Raw genomic sequence first — 19,697 nt, 5'->3', positions numbered from 1 at the left:
CATAACCTAATTTCGCAGTTCGAAATAAACTATAGAAAAAGTAGGTCAAAAAGTCTCCTTAGCATTATCCAAACCCTAATTTTGAAGTCCTAACTCTCTACCTGTCATCCAAACCCCAGCTTTTACTTAAAAAAACACCCAGAAGTCCTTCAAAAATTTTCAAAAACTCTCAAAAAAATATAAAAAATACTTAGATCTAAGAAGAATACACCTTAACTTGAAGATCTGAAGCAGATCTAGTGACAGAGGAAAAGCAAGGAAACTCGTATAAGGATGTTTCCTGTTAGTATTGAGGGAACAAATCGTTGCAATCATCTAGGTATATTTTCTTACTTTTGTATTTTATTTTTTTTATTTTAGGTCTTTTAGCAATGTAATCCTTTTTTTGGAAAATAGTAGAGACCGGCGTTTGCCGGGCGAAGTTAGTGCTTAACACCTTCCAACCCCCGTAACGTGATCCCTGAATCATAGTCTCTTTTTATTCATAGATTAGTTATTTTCATCTATTTAGAGTCAATATTTGGTTCCTAAACTATAATAACTAGGTGGCGACTCCCAAACCTCAAAAATCAAAAGCGGATATGTACACCCTGCGGATCGAGGGTGCTTTCACGTATATACATTTAATAACGTACGATAGATCAGAATTCGAAAGGATAAATAAAACACAAGATTATACAAAAATTTCTTACTCTAACAAAAGTCCTAACATTCAATACAGAATCTATAATACTTCTAGGCGAACATTCATCACTAGGGGATATACCTCTATTACTCACCAGGTAACGGACTTAGGTCATCTATCTGACCTACCAGATAGTCTTCACTCGTGTTCTACACCTGCCTTGTCAAGTTCTAGATCTGAAACTAAAAAAAATAGAGAAGGAAATGGTAAGTAACAATGGTTACCCAGTAGGGAATCAAACAAGTTCTACCAATAACCTCTCCTAATATGAATGAATAAATATACTGAATCATTTTAAAATATGCAAAGTTTTATAGAAGAAAATACGATTAACTGGTATATATATCTAGGGATGAGCAACTAAACATTTTAAAACTCACATTATATCAATCAATAGTACCCACTATAGCATTTTTTTTATATAAATCTAATTGACCAAATGGAAATATTAAACATGCATTTCATTTTATCTATCAAAATAAGGCAATAGATACATAATACACAATGGTGGAGTAGTAGAATTAGAGAGTTGAAATTCACGACTGGATCGCTCCCAGTCGGGACATGATGTTTCATAATAAAGTATTAGTTTTTGATTTTGTGGCTGGTCATTGTTTACCACACTTGCGGGACTATTTATTCGGCTCAGGCTGGTTGTTTGAGGTGACCGTAAGCAATGGGTCTCTTTTCGATGTGTCAGAACGTTCGACTACTATAGATTGTTAGTAATCACTGACTAATCATCTTCGTCTATGTTTATCAGGCATGCATGAGATTCTCAAATATACAAATCATTCGTATACGATCACCTTTATATTACAAGTTCATTGATAAAGATAGAGAGGAATAAATTAGGATTCCAATTGTGAATCCACTCTCATACGCGTCTCATACCACGTATGAGTTTGGTGGTCCCTACCGTACATCCCAAGATAGTACACCACTTCAGATGATATGACGCACTATCCCTTCAAGCATTCACAGATACTTTAACAGTTCACAAAACAACTACATATATATATAAAACAATACAATGTTGAGAATGGATATCCAGTTTCCTACCATGCAACTTTGGCCATCCGACCTAAAATAAATAACGGAACGAAAAAGTAAATAACGTCTCGCGCTAACAGAAAGTAAATAAACATGCAACCAGTAACATTAACCCTGGATATCCGTTCACCAACCTACACACAACACAACAATGTAAAATGCAGACATCACCCCTCGGATGTGACTTTGACATTTTACCATTTCATATATTTTTTTTTTGATTTTTTACAGTTTTCAATATCTCAAACAAAATATATACTTTCTGATATTCATCAACTCATATGAGTTTAATGAATATTAAATCATTTTTTTCAACTATGAAATTCATTTTTATAAATAACATTAAAAAAGTACAAAACTTAGATCAAAACGGGGTCTGAGTAGTGTATAGGACCCAATTGACGGAAATAACCCAGTGAAATATCTTATCCACGTATAATTTGTTATAAAATACAATTAAATATATCAAATATACAAGTTATGACGTGAATTTCAAACAACGAAAAAGAATTCTATATTTTAGAAATATATAACAAATTTTCGATAAAATCCTGAATGCAATTTTTATAAATCTACAGTTACCGATAAAGATTGAGAGTCCTTACAATCTCTATACAAAATGATTAAAGTGCGTGCGCGAAAATTGAGATGGTTAGCACAAAAATAGAGATAGATCGGACTTCGAGATGGCTGTTTTTTGAATTTGACCCGGTAGTTTCGAAGATCTCGACGTCGTCGTCCTTTCTCCCTTCTGCGATGGAGAACGATTTGACCCCGAAACAGGCGAAATCTGAGGTTGAAGTTACGAAACCTCCGTATATATATACAACTGATTTTTAATGATAAGAGGTGAAAGAGAAGATGAAATGAAAAGAAGTTGGGTGAGTTTTGTAGATGTCGAGGCTGCGGACCTTTTTCTCTTCTGCTGCGGAAGTCAACGGTGACCCGATCGCGATGAATCTGAGGTAGAAAATTGGAGAAAAAAATAAATTTTTTAAAAAAAAAACTTGTTGGCTAATTTTTGGACGACTTTGGAAGATGAATAGTGATTTTAAAAAAAATAATTTATTTATATAAATTTTTGGGACGAAATCGGTATTTTATCTATTGTTTCGTTTGACGATAACTTGACCGTCCAAACTTTAAAAGTGACGAATGAATATTCTATTTTGTCTAATTTTTCGCTCCGGATCTAATGGTATGATCAAATTATATAAATTATATCTCTAACAAAAATTTATATTTCTAGTCCGATGTGACCCTAAAATTAACGTCGTTTTCATTTTTTACGATAATTCGACTTTTTGGACTCCGAAATTGATAAGTAAATAGTTTATTTTCTATAATTTTTTACGAACCAAATGGTATGATCGAATTTTAATAATTTTTACTCTTGTAAAAAGTCATTATTTTAGCTTAGTCCGACTCGGTAATCAAGGATTTTGTAACTTTTCTGTTCGGACTGGTATTTGAGCGTGCTTATAGGCTAAAGTATGTTTTTCGATAATTTTGAATCTAATGGTGAGGTCATATTCAATTAAAAACGATCAGAAACATCCTAAAGTTTTATCCCTAAGTTTACTTTTATGATTTTCTCAAAATTCCATTATTTATTTTTTCTCGAGATACGAATAAAAAACTCGGGATTTTACATACCCCATGGTTTAAACCCATTGAATATTAAAGGTTTTTAAAATTCAACTCTCTAAATTCCAACACATTTCAATTCCCAAAACATAGTTTCTAACGAGTTTGTTATTTTTATAATCTACGAATTCATTGATAAATTACTAGCAAGATCGTAAACAATTTTGAAGTGACTTTTATAATCAACAAGTTCATTGGTAAATTACCAATGAAATCATAGTTAATGTTAAAGTCAAATACCCTTGATATTTTTAACAACAAGTTTGCAAATATTTTATCAGCGAGATCACGATTATAAAAGTGACGGATTCATTGAAAAACATGTTTTGGGAATTAAAATGAACAGTGTAACGAGCTTGAAATTTTGTCATTTTCAATGCTCGAAATGGATATTGAGTGTTCTTTAATCTTAATTAATTATTTTAATTAATTAGAGTGCAATAAATAATTTAAGAAATTGGGGTGTAATAAGTAAAAGTTGCTTTGCCAATATCAACTTTATTTTTAAATCATGGGGGAGAGATACATGGTCTATTGGAAAAGCTGTATGTAAAGTTGTTGAAGCTGAGAGGAGGTCGTTGTTGAAGCAACTTGTTGAAATGAGTATAGTGTTTGGTAACTTGATGTTAAAATGTGTTGTCTGGATTTTGAATTGTTTAGTAACCTAATGAATGAACTTAAAAATAATATTTTTATTAAAATTAATTAGATTATTTGTCATATTAATTACCAGAGTTTGTCAGATAGTAAAAATATGATTGCATCAACACATGGGAAGAACATGTTTTTCTTCCACACTAGACTGCAAATTATGTATATAAGAAACATAATCTTAGGTTTAGATAAAATATAATATGTAGAACCATATCTTGAAAAAGACTTTGGCACTAAAGAATAAGAACTCCATGTTTCTAGACAAGTTTTCTTAGTATTCTCGATACTCTAAATATATTTTTAATATAAGAAAACTGTAGTTTAATTTAAAGGAAAGATGATTAGAAATTGAGGAAAATAAATTTGAAACAAAATTAGAGATCAAGGAAAAGCAAATTCAAAACTCCATTTTTTTTATTATAAAAAAAAACTTGCTCAGCAAGAGAAAAAAGGAAAAAGAAAATAATAGACCTACAACCTAATATTGAATAAATACATAATTCCAACTTAAAATTGAAACCCAAAATTAACAAATATTTGACCTTAAATAAAAAATTTAAGGGGGAAAATTCTATCTCAAACTCAAAATGTAATTAAGGGATTTTTTTAACTTAGTCAGACTAACTTTACTAAGTTAGTAAAGATTTCACCCTTACCAAGGGCCCTTGGGCTCACCTTGTGTCATCCAAAACTATGATTAAAAAAAAATCATTAAAAATTACTCTTAATCATTATATTTTAATTTTAAGTTTGCAAGTTATGTAAAAGTTCGGTAGCTGCCCATTTTCAAAATCTTGGATAAGCTCAAATGAAATTATTTTTTGATTTTTTTTTTCTTCTTGTGATATGAATTTTTAGATGAAATTTAGAGCTCTTTGATGTTGGAATTCTGATATTGTGATTTATTTGAGCAAAACGACCCTTAGTAAGAATTAAAATCTAACTATGCTAAATAAGGAAAGTATTTCCCAAAGTCCATATCATATTCAAGAAAGTGATGTGAATAATTTTGACAATGTTGGGAGAAAGACTTTTCTTACTGGCTTAGTAAGATTTCAAATCTTATTAAGGGTTGTTGAGCTCTGCATTATCAAATTGGCAATCCAACGCCATAACCTAAGTTTAATAGAAAAACTCAAATAATAATAATAATAATATTTTTAATTGATCCAAGGTTTTGTAAATAGACAACTATTGAAGTCCCACTCAACTCCCAAATTTAAAATTAAGAATAAAAAGTGAAAAATACATTTTTGATATAAAAAGATATAATTTATCCTCTACATAACCTATGGCATCAAATCATGTTTTTGGATGCACAAGTTGAACTCAATGACCCTTATATTTTGGATTGAGAGACGAAAAGAGAAGAGAAAAGAAAATATGCAATTTTCTCTTCATTTCTCTTATTTGGATTGTTAAGTGAGAAAAGAAGAGAAAAGAAATGAAGGAAAGAGGAGGGAAAAAATGTCAACTTTATTATCTCAAAAAATGGATAGATGAGGGATAGGGAAGATAAAGAAGTTCTACTTTCCAAAATTGTCCCTCATTGTTTTCAAAGTTTTCAAAAATAGGTTGGCAGGCCAGCTATTGCTACTTACACCCCAAGTTAACAAACAAATTGAATCTGAGTTCAGAAACCCTAATGATGTGGAGTGAAGGAGGTGAACTCGAGTAGGAGACGACCTGAGGTATCATCTATCTCTTTTTTCTGGTTTATTTTTCAAAAAACCAATAGTATAAATTATCAAATAACATGGGTTCAATATTGTTGTTTTGGAGAAGAAGAAATTTAATGAGAATTGGATCGGAATTTTTCAAACATCATTCATAGCTGTTAAAGCTTTGACCAAAAGAGATGTAGGTAAGGTTGCAGGATTTTGAACCTTTGGATTTTTCTCTCTCCCCATTTTGATGGTCTGCGTTTATTCCGTTTGCTCCTGAAAGTTTTGGAATTTAGTCATTTTCTTTAGATTTGTGTGTTTCTGTACCAGTTGAGGTGATCTAGGTTTTTCCCAAAATTGTGTTTAGTAATCTGGTTTGTGCTTAAAAACGTGTTTGTTGATTTGGGTTTGAATTTCTTTTCTGTAGATTTTGGAGATTTATGAGTGTTTGGTGGTTGGGAATTTGTAGTTGAGAGTTTAGAGATTTGGATTTTGCTTAATAAAATAGATTGCTGATTTGGTATCAGTGAAGGCTCTCTACAACTGATGAGATCTAAAAAAAAAAAGATCATTCATTTTTTGGGGGATTTTTATAGCTAATTTTGTAAGTTATATCAAATGAGATTTGGAGATTGTGTGGTTTTATGCACCTTTTTCTAACACATTGTGACAAATGCGTGCACCTTACGTGCATATGTTGGTGGGAAATTTATGTTCTGCATAAGCTTTTGTTATTTTTTTTTCATCTATAGGTTGAATAATTTGAGCACCACGAATGCCAACCTTGTCTTCATAGGAAGTGCATTTCCTGGAAGTACCATCTCCATGGCTATGGCATACCCACAGTTTGAGATAATCTAAAGTATTCTTTGGGATGTGATAGAGGAATTCTATGATATAGGAGCTCGTCATACTGATGTTATTATGGTTTAGCTGTCATTGAACTGGGTAGTATGTTGCCAATGGTTCTTCTTGAGGCTATAGAGCATGTCATAAACTCAAGTAGTCTAGTGCATCGTCATATTTTTGAAATCTTACTAAATTTGTAAGGCTAGTTTTACTTTAAGGATTAGGTTTAACTCTTTAAAATATTAAGACGGGGAAAAACTTTGAAGCTAATAGTCCTCTTTAAAATTTTGAAGCAACCGTCTCCACTGGATTACATGTGGCATTTCAAATTTTGGTGGAAATATAGGGTGTGAAATAAAGTTAAAACGCCATGTGTCTTGGAATGAGGAGGGTTGCTTCAAATTTTGAAGTGGGCAGAGAGATTGGGGTTAATTTTTTCAGTATTGTGTTTCCTAGCCGTGAGACGTGAGTCGATCACTTGTGTTAGATCTCTCCCTCGACTTTTCCAAATAGAGCAGAGGGGAGAGACCCACAAACCCTAGCTCAATTTTCTTCAATCAGGTAAGCTAACCCTGTCTTTATTTTTCAAATCATTAGACAGATGCTTTTATAGTTCAATAATCTAATCCATTAAAACCCTAGACTTATACTCTGATTTTGCATTCATGGATATTTAGTAGGCGTTTGGATAGGACTCCTTGGTTACTTCTGACTCTTGTAGGGAGTTAGAAGTCGTTTGGATAAAAATTATAAACAACTCCTTCGAAGAATTATTCTGCGCAAGAACAAAAAATTGCTCTTCATAAAAAAGTCACTAAAACCTACTTCTCAATTTCGCATCTTGTGGGGGAGTAAATTCTAACGGCTTATTTTCCACGAAATACCCAAATCTTATTCGCCCTAGATCAGACGAAAGTCAGACGAAGAAGGAAGTCGCCCCTTTCTTCTTCGTCGTTCTGCTGCTTGCAGCCGTTCGGCCAACAGAAGAGGTCGCCCTCCCTTTCTCTCTCCCTCTCTCCCTCATCGCCATTATCTCTCTTTCTTGTCTCTATCATTCTGCGGTGTGTGAATCTGAGAAGAGAAACGAAGTTAGGGCACGTTCGTGCTCTTCACCCTCCCTCCCTCTTCGCCATTAAGGTAATTGGGGAGAAGTAAGGTTGTTTTGATTTTTTTTGTGAGACAGATCTCTGTTCATCTACAAAATGATTTAAACTTATATTTCTGCTCTGCAGATTTAGTTCTTAGCTCATTCGGCCAACCAGAACATCGGAGTGTTCTTCATATTTTCTTCAATCTCTCTCCCTCTCTCCTTAGACGAAAAGCCAAGGTATGTTCGATCTCTCCCTCTTTGAGTTGAAATGGTTTTTTTCCATCCAAATTGAAATGAAATTATATGTATTTGTTTCAAGGATCTAGTTTGATAGAGAGTACATGTAATGGAAACTAAAACCCATTCTTCATTAATGTGTTTTTGTCTCAATGTTTCGTTTTCTTCACAGAAACTACAACACCACATCAGAATTAGAGAACAAACAACAATACATGTTATTGGTTTTGGGTATTGGATATTGGGAGGGCATCAATGATTTCTTTGGGAGTTCAGATCCAATTGGGGTTCAAAGTCTTTTGAGGGGTTCGATGAAAGGGTTTAGTTGGGAGTAGGAAAAAAACAATTCTCTCTTGTATTTGCTCAGTCCTCATAGTGAAGTTCAATATTATGAGTTTTTGAGGTTGGGATAAATCGATAATTCTAAGCTGTCGAATTTAGGGAACATCACAAGTTACAACAGCCCTAGACTATAGAATTTGATTTCTAAAATTCATGGGTCTTGGTCCGTCGAATTTTATTATAGAATTTTGCAGTTTTCACAGTGTTATCCTTATTTTTTTTTTCCTTATGCACATTTTCACTCATCAATCCCAACATCCTTATTCTTCGATATGTACAATCTAAAGTCTACAACAGAGATGTTAGTTAATTTCACGAAATAGAGTCCAACCTCAAATGAGAATTTTATTGGTTTAAGATCTAGTTATTCATAAAAAACAAAAATTAAAAATTAAAAATAGAATCCTTAATATAAAGTATGTATCTCGAGAATATGTCACATATCCATGACATATATGTTTTTATGTATCAATCGATCCTTAACTCTAAATTATTATGTGCAATTAAAAAAGAGAGGAATAGAACCCAATTCAACATGTTAAATCTTCTTTCAAAAGCTGCTTCTCCTCACATATTTTTTAAATTATTTTATGAAATTGGGTTAATCTTTCCTTCACTCAATCTTTTCTTGGGATAGTCAAATTCTTGGTGTCATGGCAGAGGGTACGTGATGATTGGGTCTGTCTCCTCTCATGATTTTTCTTCTTCTTTTATGTTCCCAAAATATACTTTTATATAATATATAAAAGATAAAGATGAGTGAAAATTATGTGAAAAAGCATCAAAGACAAAGGAGGTATTCAAGTTTCCTTTTTTTTGTGCCAATAAAGGAGGTATTGTTGCCTCAAAAAACTCTGGTCCAAACAAGTTCTCAGCTTCAAATCGAAAGTAAACAATTTTTTCCCTCAATTGAGAGTACCATTTTTTTTTCTATTAAATATGTTTAAGATAAAATTATATAGTTAAATTTATATATTATTTGGTATTTAAAGCTGGTGAAGATGGGGTTTTTTGCTCCCCTCTTCCCCCCCCCCCCCCCCCCAAAAAAAAAAAAAAAAAAAAAATTGTTTTTTAGTAAAACTAAAGATTATGAATTTATTTTTGTTCACCCAATTTTTTTCTTCCTTAATATTAATTTGTTTATGGAAATTGGTTCTTGTCACATTAAACATAATTTAATTTTTCCGATGATTTAAAACTCTTATTTCTCCACTGAGTTTTGTTTTCTGTGGGAATTGCAATAATGCCTCAATGTATGTATTTAAGTTCATTTGTAGCTTGCTCATGCAAACAGTTTAGGGGTGTCAATGGGCACCCATTTATCCGGAACCGAATTGGAACTGTAACCGAAAACCTCGGTTCCGGTTCCCTTTTTATTGGAACCGATTAGAGTTGGGTCTAAAATATATCCAAACTGATAGGAACCAAAACCGTTAGGTTCTATCCGATGGGTACCCGGAATGGATTTATTTTGTCATTTTTTATATACAATACATGATTAAGGTTTTCTTATATTTTAAAATTAATATGTATTATATAGATTCCTTCAATTTTTCATAAAACTATGCATTGGAGCTTATGATGTACCATATCTTCTAAAAGTTTATTACACATAGAGAATAGAGAAGATGAATTTTAATTTTTGTAAAAAAACATTAACTCTTACCTTTGGTGGAACAAATTATAATTAAATTGATATTTTGTATATAATATATTGATTTTTTTAAAAGAAAAAAAGCTTTATAATGATTTAAAATATTTTTCCCATTCGATTCTTGAGAATTGGAACCGATGGGTACATGTGTTTTTTGGCGGTTCCGGTTCCATTTATTTTAGAGCCGGAACTGACAAGAACCGGAACCAAAAAAATGGTTATGGTTCTAAGTTCCTTAAGAACCGACCCATTGACACCCCTAGCAAGGACTACTTTTTTTTTTTTTGATTTGAACGTTGAATTTTGCAATTCTATACAAAGATTAAGAAACTACGAGATCTTAGTATGACATCTTTGAACTTTGCAGTGAACCTGAAATTGAAGAGTGATATAATTTGAGTTCACTTGCTTTACTCGTAAAAATGTCATCACTAAGGAATGCTATTAGTAGACGGGCTCACAAGGAGCGTGCTCAGCCGTAAGTGACCTCTTATTTCTTCTACATCACCTTCTATTTCAATTGCTTTGTACATGAACTTCATGTTTTGGTTTTGGTTTATTTCAGGAGTTCGAGAAAAAAGTTTGGGCTTCTCGAAAAGCACAAAGACTATGTTGTGCGAGCACAGGCATTTCACAAGAAAGAAGAGTCTTTACGGGTAAAGCTTCAAATAACTTTTTTTAAAGCTAATTTTCATTTTCTATGTATTTGTATCCGTTGTGGCAATGCCTTGTACGTGCTGGCTACGTTTGCAGAAACTCAAAGAGAAGGCTGCGTTCAGGAATCCCGATGAATTTTACTTTAAGATGGTCAGAACAAGAACTGAAAATGGAGTCCATAAACCAGAGTAAGATATCAATTTTACTTTTTCTTGCTTTGATTCTTTAACCCCACCGCAACTTCCTTCTTCACATACCCCCTAACACCAAATTATTGTTCTTTCAGAAGTCAAGCAAACAAATACACTCAAGAGGAACTCATGCTGATGAAGACCCAAGATATAGGATATGTCCTTCAGAAAGTTCAAAGTGAAAAGAATGTAAATGGATGTTGTAGCTAACTGGGGGATATCCTTTTATTTGGTTTATTTGATCTTGTTGGTTTTTTATGTGGAAATTCCTTTGTTTATTGCAGAAAATTGAAAAGCTAAGTTCAATGCTACATTCTCTTGATAATCAGCCACTAAACAAACATGTTTACTATGCCGAGGACAGGTTTGAGCTCCATTAAGCACCTTTGGTCATTTTTTAATTTTTAACTTTTTTATTTTTTATTTTGAATGCTTGCTTGATAGAATACAAACAACAAAATGACACCTACAATCACAAATCAAATGAAGAAATTAGGTAAGACATACCTGAATTATTTATACTCAGTAAGAGAGACAATCTTTCTTTCCTATATGCATACACAAGGGAAGGTTTATTGTTTCTTTCAGTGCACAAAGTAAAATACCCCCCTTGTTTTGCTTTGTTTTTTGGAATTCTCTTTATCCATTAAGAAAAAAATCAATTGTTCTTTTCCCTTAAAGATTTGGGCTCTTGAGTGAAAACTACCCTTCTAATGAAAACCTATTAGTAGTTATCCTGTTTTACCTTTAAAAAAAACAATCAATTCTCAGCTATTCTAGTAAGAAATTTTAATCAAACATCCATAGTGGCTGGGATACTCTGTAACCACATGGTGGGCGTAGGTCTTTGTCATCTAGGCTAGTTAGGCATGCCCTATATCATAAACTGTAATTCATGCAATAGATGCTGAATTCTGAATTTTTTAAACCCATATGCATCTTGCGTGCTATATTTGTAGTTATTCCATGTAGTACTTATACCTCATTCTGAAAGTGCCACCCTTGGTGAGGTGATAACAATAGACCTTGGCTAAAAGTCCTGCTTTCACACTTAAACTCATCAAGAAAAGCTTTATCTCATTCAATAATTAAGATTCTAAGGTTTCAAGGGCACTGTGATATTCGAATTTGATATCTTAGGAACAATGGCCCTGTTTTCCATGTTCAATAAGGAATAACTGCCTTAAACTTAGATAGCTTAACCAACTTATCCTATAACTAATACCATTAAGTTTCAAGTGCTTTGAACATTTAATAATGTTGCGTGTATTTGTTATGCATCATCCAATTTGTTGTCCCATGTGTTTCACACTTCACTCTCAATTACACCATAAGAATCACAGAATGATAAGACAAAAATAACAAATTTCATACCGATAGGTTTCTAATGTAATTGTTCTATCGGTATTCTTCTAACAAATGTCATACTAATAAACTTCTACCAATACTTGACTTTGGACAGAGTGAAATGGAGGAATAAGATTTGTTTAGGCAACCCCAAATCTTTGGGATGCTTCTAGAGAATATGGACTTATTTGCGAACTATGTCTTTTGGGCTTTGGTATTATTTCAAAATTTTTGAAGAAGAGGACTACCTTTTATCATTGTTGAAAGTGATGTATTTTAAACAAGTAACTGGACCTCCAGTTTGGGGCCATAGACAAGAAGATTTTGGAATTCAAATAGGTTGGAGAGTTTTATCTGGTTTAGGCATGTTAGAAAATTGTTGTTTCCCCATTGTTGGCAAGAGATTTTCTGTTTGTTGGAGGATTCTTTATCATCTTTTGATTGAACTCACCCCCCAATTTATAATTCCCGACTCCGATACCTTTTGAGTTAGGTGGGAAAAAGAACTCTACCCAAACAACGCTTGAAGTTGTGGATTTTGATCTACCATCCCAAAATATTTGCTCCTTTTTGGAAACTAAGTTCAATGTGGCAAACCAGTTCCACCTGGAAAGCATGCAAGGACTAGGGCTTAAAACGGGTCGGATATGGGCTGGATATGAGTGTGTCCATATCCATATCCGATTTTTTTTATCGGGATTCATATCCGGATCTGGATTCGAATCCAACTCCGATCATACTAGTTAAGACCATATTTGAATCATTTTACTTTTATTAAAATCATATCCGGATTTAATCCGACCAAATTTATTGATTTGGGTCGGATAATGTTAAATCGTTTAAGATTATTTCAAATAAAATTGCTAAAATGTGACTAAATGGTGACTTGACTTAAGACCTCTCCATTTTGAAGAGAGGCTTTGACCACTACACCCTACCGTTGTTGGTTGTTAAAAAATGACTAAAAAAATATAAGAATACAATTTGTAAAGTAATATATCATTCGGATCTTGGTGGATATAGGGACGGAACCGTATCCGACCTGAATCCGACTCGGGTCAAAGGACATCAACCCATATCCGAACCATATTTTAATTCTGATATACTTGATGAAACCAAACCCGCTAAATTTGGATTCGGATCACTCGGATTTCGGATAAAATTCGTACCATTTTAAGCCTTAGTAAGGACCCTGCTTTCAATTATGCCTGTAGTTGCAGGAGTCTCTGCCTTGCGTACTGCCCCCACTTTCAAATGAGAAATATGCTTCCTAATTGCTCATGATGGTCTTTGCTTCCTGCTTTAACTTATTTTATGTACTTCCTCATGTGTGATTCTCCATATTAATATCCGACATTTTCCTTGTTCACAATAACTAAAGGAACTACTCGGTGACACAAGGATGACAATTTTCTTACCATTTACTTATCTCTCTAAATGGCCATTGGTGTGCGTGCGTGTGTTTTGCTGCCTTGTAAATGCTTTTTGTTCATTAATCTAAACTTACGATGATTTGTTCTATATCGTATTTTTTTATTAATAGGGAAGAGGTTAAAGAAATAAGATCACGATCTTTGCAAGAGGGGAAGTTGCCTGCCTCGGAAAATGTCCCTGATCATATTAAAAGGTAAGAGCTAAGAATAACTCATTAATTTATTGTAGGATGCTGACCTACTGCATGCTGCTTGTTGCTTCTCTTTTATTTTTTTTCCTTGTGTGGAAAGTCTCAAGGTTTTATATGGAATATTGGAAAATTTTCCCAACAAATACTTCCATAAAAAATTTCTACTGCTTTAAGAGTACTTTGGAAATTCCATTACCTAGAAATTTTCTAAGCTTCGATACAGGGCCTAAATCTTTGATTTGTATGTATGCATGTTGAAACATCCATTTGGCTTTGTATGAAGAACCTGCTTTTTGAAATCAAATAAATCATAATATTGTTAGACTGCTGTTTTGATCAAATGTTACAAGTGGATCTTAAGTTTTTAAAGATTTTTGCACCCGCACCTCCTTTTCAGAGAAAGGACAAATAAAATTTCAATATAATATTTAAATCTGGTAACATAACAGTAAGACAGGATCAAATCAATGGTTAAAATACATTCTACGGTCGAGTTCGATAAGTATATGTTAGCCAGATGCGCCTAGGTTATGGCCCCGGCATGGTACCGATAGGTCATTTATACTTAAAATTGTATTTTCCGACATGGATGCAGCACCTACTTTGAAGTTTTTGGATAAAGGCTAAAGTTACTCATTTCATGGAATTTATGTGTAGTGATAACTTATTTGTGGCACTGAGACTAATTGGGGGATTGAAAGAAGCTACAGTTCTTGGAAGTCGATTTTGGGGTATTTTTTTTTTCTTTTTTCTTTTTCTTCATGTCAATTATGAATAACATTTAACCATTTAACAATCTAACAGTATGGGTTTTGATTAAATTAGGGTTTAGTATGTGGTAGGGATTTTGTTGGGCTTATTCTAGGTTAGCGTATATAGTTTTGAGGGTTTGTTGGTTGAAAATGGGGAATCGATGTAGGGTTTAGATGGCTAATAACTAGGCTGAAAATACATATTTAACAAGCCTGAATTAGTGATGCAATTGGAGAAAAAAGACCCCGAAGAATAAGAAGAAGATGATAAGGAGCCTTGTTCTCTCTTTGGGTGTTAATTACCATGATGAAAAATTTTCTCCTTAACATCTTCTTCATCTAGGTATTTGGGTTATATTTTTCGATTGCATCAATTAGAGCCCAACATCACTGTAAATTAGATGCTAAAACAGACTATAATAATGTAAATCCTTTTTTAAAAGCAAAAAGGATAGTTGGATCGAGTCACATAGCGCTACAAAATTAGATATATGGAATTGCACCAAGATCTTGCATTCTAGGTTGATTGAAGTCGCACCATTGATCGAAGGAGTCATATGTTCAAAGAACACTTCAGATTTCTATCAACCAAAGGAAACAATCTCATTCTCTATTCGTAAAATACTGAATTTAAATTAATAGATGGAGGTATGGGGGTCCCCTACTCGATCCTTGAAGGCTTGAACTGTAGAAACTAATCTAGGGTTTTAGAGAAGATAGAGAGAAAGAGAAGAGAAGAAATTTAGGAAAAAAATCAGATTAATTATTTCTCCTTGTGTATTGTTTATACTTACACAAATAAATAGGAAAAGACAGAAAATGACATAAACTTGGAAAAACTAAAATAGACATAGACTAAAATAACTAAACTAAATAAACTACTGTTAACACTCCCCCTCAAGCTGGGGCAAAGATATCACACATACCCAGCTTGCCCATAAAACTATCAAAATGTTCGTGACCCAAGGTTTTAGTGAGTACGTTGACTAACTGTTGTGTGGTAGGAATGAAGATGGTGCAGATGTCACCAGAAGTGACTTTCTCCCGGTAGAAATGACGGTCAACCTCAATGTGCTTGTTGGGATCATGTTGAACTGGATTATGAGCGATGCTAACGGCCGTTTTGTTATCACAGTACAACTGAAAGGGCATAAGAGGTGAACAACCAAGCTCACGTGGTAATAGTCGCAACCAAAGTAACTCACATATGCCAAGAGCCATGGACTCTGAACTCTGCTTCAGCATTGGAGCGGGCGACTACCGACTGTTTCTTACTGCACCAAGTTACCAAATTTCCGCCCACCATAGTACAATACCCAGAAGTCGATCGACAATCAGTAATAGAGCCTGCCCAATCAACATTAGTCCATGCTTCAATGGACATGTGACCATGGGAATGAAATAGTAAGTCTTTCCCCGGACACCCTTTCAGGTATCGAATGATGCGTAGGGTAGCATCAAGATGTGTCGTGCAAGGGGCATGCATGAATTGGTTAACAACATTGACGACATAGGCAATGTTGGGTTGCGTAAGAGATAGGTAGACGAGTTTACCCACCAATCGTTGATAACGACTGATATCTTCAATGGTTTCACCATCACTGTCACTCAATCGGTGATTAGGCTTGATTGAAGTATCTATTGGTTTAGTCCCAAATTTACCTGCTTCTTAGAGTAAATCTAGCACATATTTCCGCTGTGAGATAAAGATGCCTGTCTTGGACTGAGCCACCTCAATATCCAAAAAATATCTCAAAATTCCAAGGTCTTTTATTTCAAAGCGATTTCCAAGAAGATACTTCAAAGTTTGGATCTCAGTAGGACAGTTGCCTGTAATGACAATGTCATTGACATATGCAATAAGAACTGTAGTCTGAGGTTCACTGTGCTTGACAAACAATGTGTGATCAGTTTGATATTACTTGTAACCCACATCCTGCATAACAGAGCGGAACCGTTCAAACCACGCACGTGGATATTGTTTGAGATCATATAATGACTTGTTGAGACGACAAACTTTCCCATTAGCACTAGGAAAAAGAACTTTTGGAGGAGTATCCATGTAAATGACATACCTCAAAACCTTTGCAAATCCTTGATTTCTTGGTTCTATTTGGTCACAATCTTCGTAAGAAAGTTGTAAGAACCGACGAATTTGAATTCGGATAAGTATTGAAGTCTCTAGGAAGAAATCTTCATGTAGGGAGATTTTAGGGTTTCAAAGAGAGATTTTGAGAGATCTCTTAATAATCTAAGTTTAGAAGACAAAAAACAGTCCTATTTAGTAAGGTTATGTAAATAAGAGACATTGGGGGTGGTATTTGTGTAAAATAAAGCAAAAAAAATGAAAAAAAATGAGTTTTTTGGACCCACGATTTGGGTTCTGCCGAACCAAATTGAGGCATGAGCCTCATGCCTCATAAGGTGTAAGCCTTACTAGTAGTGGATTGAGGTGTAAGGTTTTTAAAACACTGCCATTGACACCCCTAAAAGTAATAGTTTCCTGGTGTCGGCATTTCAAAGTCCAAATATTGTGTAAGCTGAATAAGGATTTCGACAAGAGAAGTGATTTTGGGTCTTCTATTCTATTGGTGCAAGCTGAATAAGGATTTCGAGGGGGTGTTCTTCGAGGATTTTGTATTTAGATGGGTTGAGCTTTGCTCTTTGTAGTGGCCTTTCTTGTGGTTTGTTTTCTTCTTTGTTTTTTTTTTTTTTTTTTTCTCCAGAGAATGTCTTATTCTCCACCCCTTTTTCTTTAATAAAATTTATACTTATATATAAAAAAAAAGTCCTCATATTGTGTATCATCTATACCACCCCCCTTGGTAGCTTGTATTAAAGCAATGCCCTATATTATGGTGCCACCCTTGCTCCTCCATTCAGTTGGAATTCTCTACTGAGTTTAGTGCCTTATTTCTATTAGCCTCAGAAGCTGAATTATCTACGTACAGGAAAATAGCTTCTTCTTACAGAGAGCTGGAGGGTAGGCAGAAGAGGGCAAATGATATGGAGAAACTGTACACAGACATGGCCTTGCAGAAAGAATTACAGGTATTCACATCTTATTCTTTTTTCCATTGGTATAAGAATTATAGAGGGCAAATTTTATTTTATTTTGATAAGTGTAAAAATTTCATTAAACAAAAACAAGAAAGAGTCGTGATTTTCTGATTCGAAAATTTTCACTCGGTCTATACTCGGCTGATGTGGCAAGAGCACATAGCCATAGATCTTTTTCTTTGGGATGCACAAGTAAAAGATCAACGGATCTGTGCCCTTGCCATGTCAACCAAGTGAAAATTTTTGAGTCAGAAAATCATTAGCGAAAGAGAAAAAGACACATGAGGTTGAGATAGCCACCATACAAAGATGAAACAAGAAAAAAGAAAGCAAGAACAAAAACCCTCAGAAGAATCATGAAGCACATAAAGAATCCCATCTGGAGATAAAAATCTGAAAATGAGACCCCATAAAAGGCATTTTACCAAACAGAGCAATAGAGAAGCTAAAATTATGGTGACATTGATTTTTCAGATATTTGGCGTATGGGGAAAATGTTGCAAATTGGTTATGAATTTTTTTACCTGTTGTACTTGCGTTTACTTCATTTTTCTTTTATATCGTTAACAGGGGCATTTATTTGAAGTTAAAAACGGGTACAAAAGTAATTTAAATAAATGCAAGTAGCACAGACACTCTTTTTGATAAATAAATTCTATAACTATTTGGGGATATTTCGTATCTATGTCCCATCTTCCAAATATTTTGAAAATGCATTTGGCATGATGTAATTTTGGTTTTATTGTGTGCCTGCTTTTGTACTTTTTTGCAATTATAAATCTGTACTTAAAATCATCCATTTACTGAAACAGAAAAAGGGTCGAAAACGAAAACTCCGGGAAGATGAGATTGTTTGTCCAACCACGAAACCCGTGTTTAAATGGCGAGCAGAGCGGAAACGGTGATAAGGTATGTCTTAATCTTATTATTATTAACACATTTCTAATCTTTCACTCATTCAACTCAAGATTTTCAAGTTTATGATCTGATTGTAAAATGAACGTTTTAGGGAAAATTTTGGATTTCCTGGAGGATGTCAAAACCACCTAGAGGAAGACCCACCGTCTTGAGAAGCCCATACTCTCCCCTAGACAAGGATCATTCATGCAGTAGAGATTTAAATGTGTTTATTTTGTGGTTTGGGTTGTTTCTCCATTTCTGTGTGACCAAAAGCTTTATATGGCAATATGTATCAGTAAATTATTTAAATAGTTATTTTATGAACTTGTAGACAAAATCCAGTTAATGACTGAGAAACCCATTGTTTTTAAAATATAGATATAAATTTATTATAAGGCAATCACATTATGATAGATTTTGTTGTAAAATCACAGCAGAGGTAAAGAATATGGCAAAATTCCGGTTTTGATACACTGTTCATTTTAATTCCCAAAACATGTTTTTTCACTGAATTCGTCACTTTTGTAATCATCGAATTTGCTTGCTGATAAAATACTAGCGTACTAGTCTGGAATCATCGGAATTTTGTCATAAGTCACGCACTTTTTAGGAAATTTCCCTATGATAAAGTCACTTATGGTGTTTATTCATAGACTAATGGTGTTTATCTTATTATTGAGATTAGAATTTTGAAAGAAAGTAGAATTATGAAGGTGAAAGAATAAAAATATTACCATGTTCAGTGGCCAATTGATAAATCATTGATTAAAAATTTATGTATTGGAAAATTTTAAATGAAAAATTTGTTCGAAGGAAAATAAATTTCCACATTACTACTACTCCCCTGAATATGCTAAAAGTCAAATCATTAAATTTATGAAATATTAATTCAATCCTTTGGCTTCATATCTTTTTTGTACACTACACCAATTTTATTTACAAGGTGTCAATGGCATACCTGCGGAGTCAATGCCAGCATGATTATTAACAAAACTAATGATCATCGAATTCAAAATTTCTCTCGGTCCACGTGGCAATTGCACAGAACCATAGATCTTTTTCCTTCTGTATCCCAAAGAAAAAAGTTCTGAATCAGATTCTGTGGTTCTGTGCACTTGCCATGTTGTTCAAGAGTACATAACGAGTGGAAATTTTCGAGTTAGAATATCACGATACTATTAATAAATCCCAAGCATTATATTTTGTGTTTGCACAGCTGGGATCATGTTTTCTTTTCTGAGTCACCTGATCCCGACATTTATATATGTACTTATATCATCGATCCTCAACA

General features: G+C 33.7%; 1 protein-coding gene across 4 annotated transcripts; it reads left to right on the top strand.

Moving 5' to 3' along the window:
* The first annotated feature begins 5,604 nt into the window (after window positions 1–5,604).
* EDA14 (embryo sac development arrest 14) lies at window positions 5,605–18,819 on the top strand. 4 transcript variants are annotated; one of them, XM_086446398.1, is made up of 11 exons: window positions 5,711–5,730; window positions 7,785–7,879; window positions 10,243–10,353; window positions 10,441–10,531; window positions 10,629–10,720; window positions 10,819–10,912; window positions 11,008–11,087; window positions 13,614–13,697; window positions 17,398–17,497; window positions 18,319–18,415; window positions 18,516–18,819. In XM_086446398.1, exons 3-10 carry the CDS (start codon window positions 10,298–10,300, stop codon window positions 18,409–18,411), a joined length of 690 nt encoding a protein of 229 aa, XP_086302524.1. In that variant the 5' UTR covers window positions 5,711–5,730; window positions 7,785–7,879; window positions 10,243–10,297; the 3' UTR covers window positions 18,412–18,415; window positions 18,516–18,819. The 4 variants fall into 4 exon arrangements, with proteins under 4 accessions (XP_086302526.1, XP_086302524.1, XP_086302523.1 ...); XM_086446397.1 differs by lacking the exon at window positions 5,711–5,730 and adding an exon at window positions 7,384–7,689; XM_086446399.1 differs by lacking the exon at window positions 5,711–5,730 and adding an exon at window positions 7,384–7,708.
* Window positions 18,820–19,697: the final 878 nt, after the last annotated feature.

Source organism: Akebia trifoliata, chromosome 6, assembly GCF_017979445.1.
Source record: "Akebia trifoliata isolate Shusen 1 chromosome 6, ASM1797944v1, whole genome shotgun sequence".
Lineage (NCBI taxonomy): Eukaryota > Viridiplantae > Streptophyta > Magnoliopsida > Ranunculales > Lardizabalaceae > Akebia > Akebia trifoliata.
Note: the sequence above shows the minus strand (reverse complement) of the source record. Positions and strands in the feature narration are given on the sequence as shown.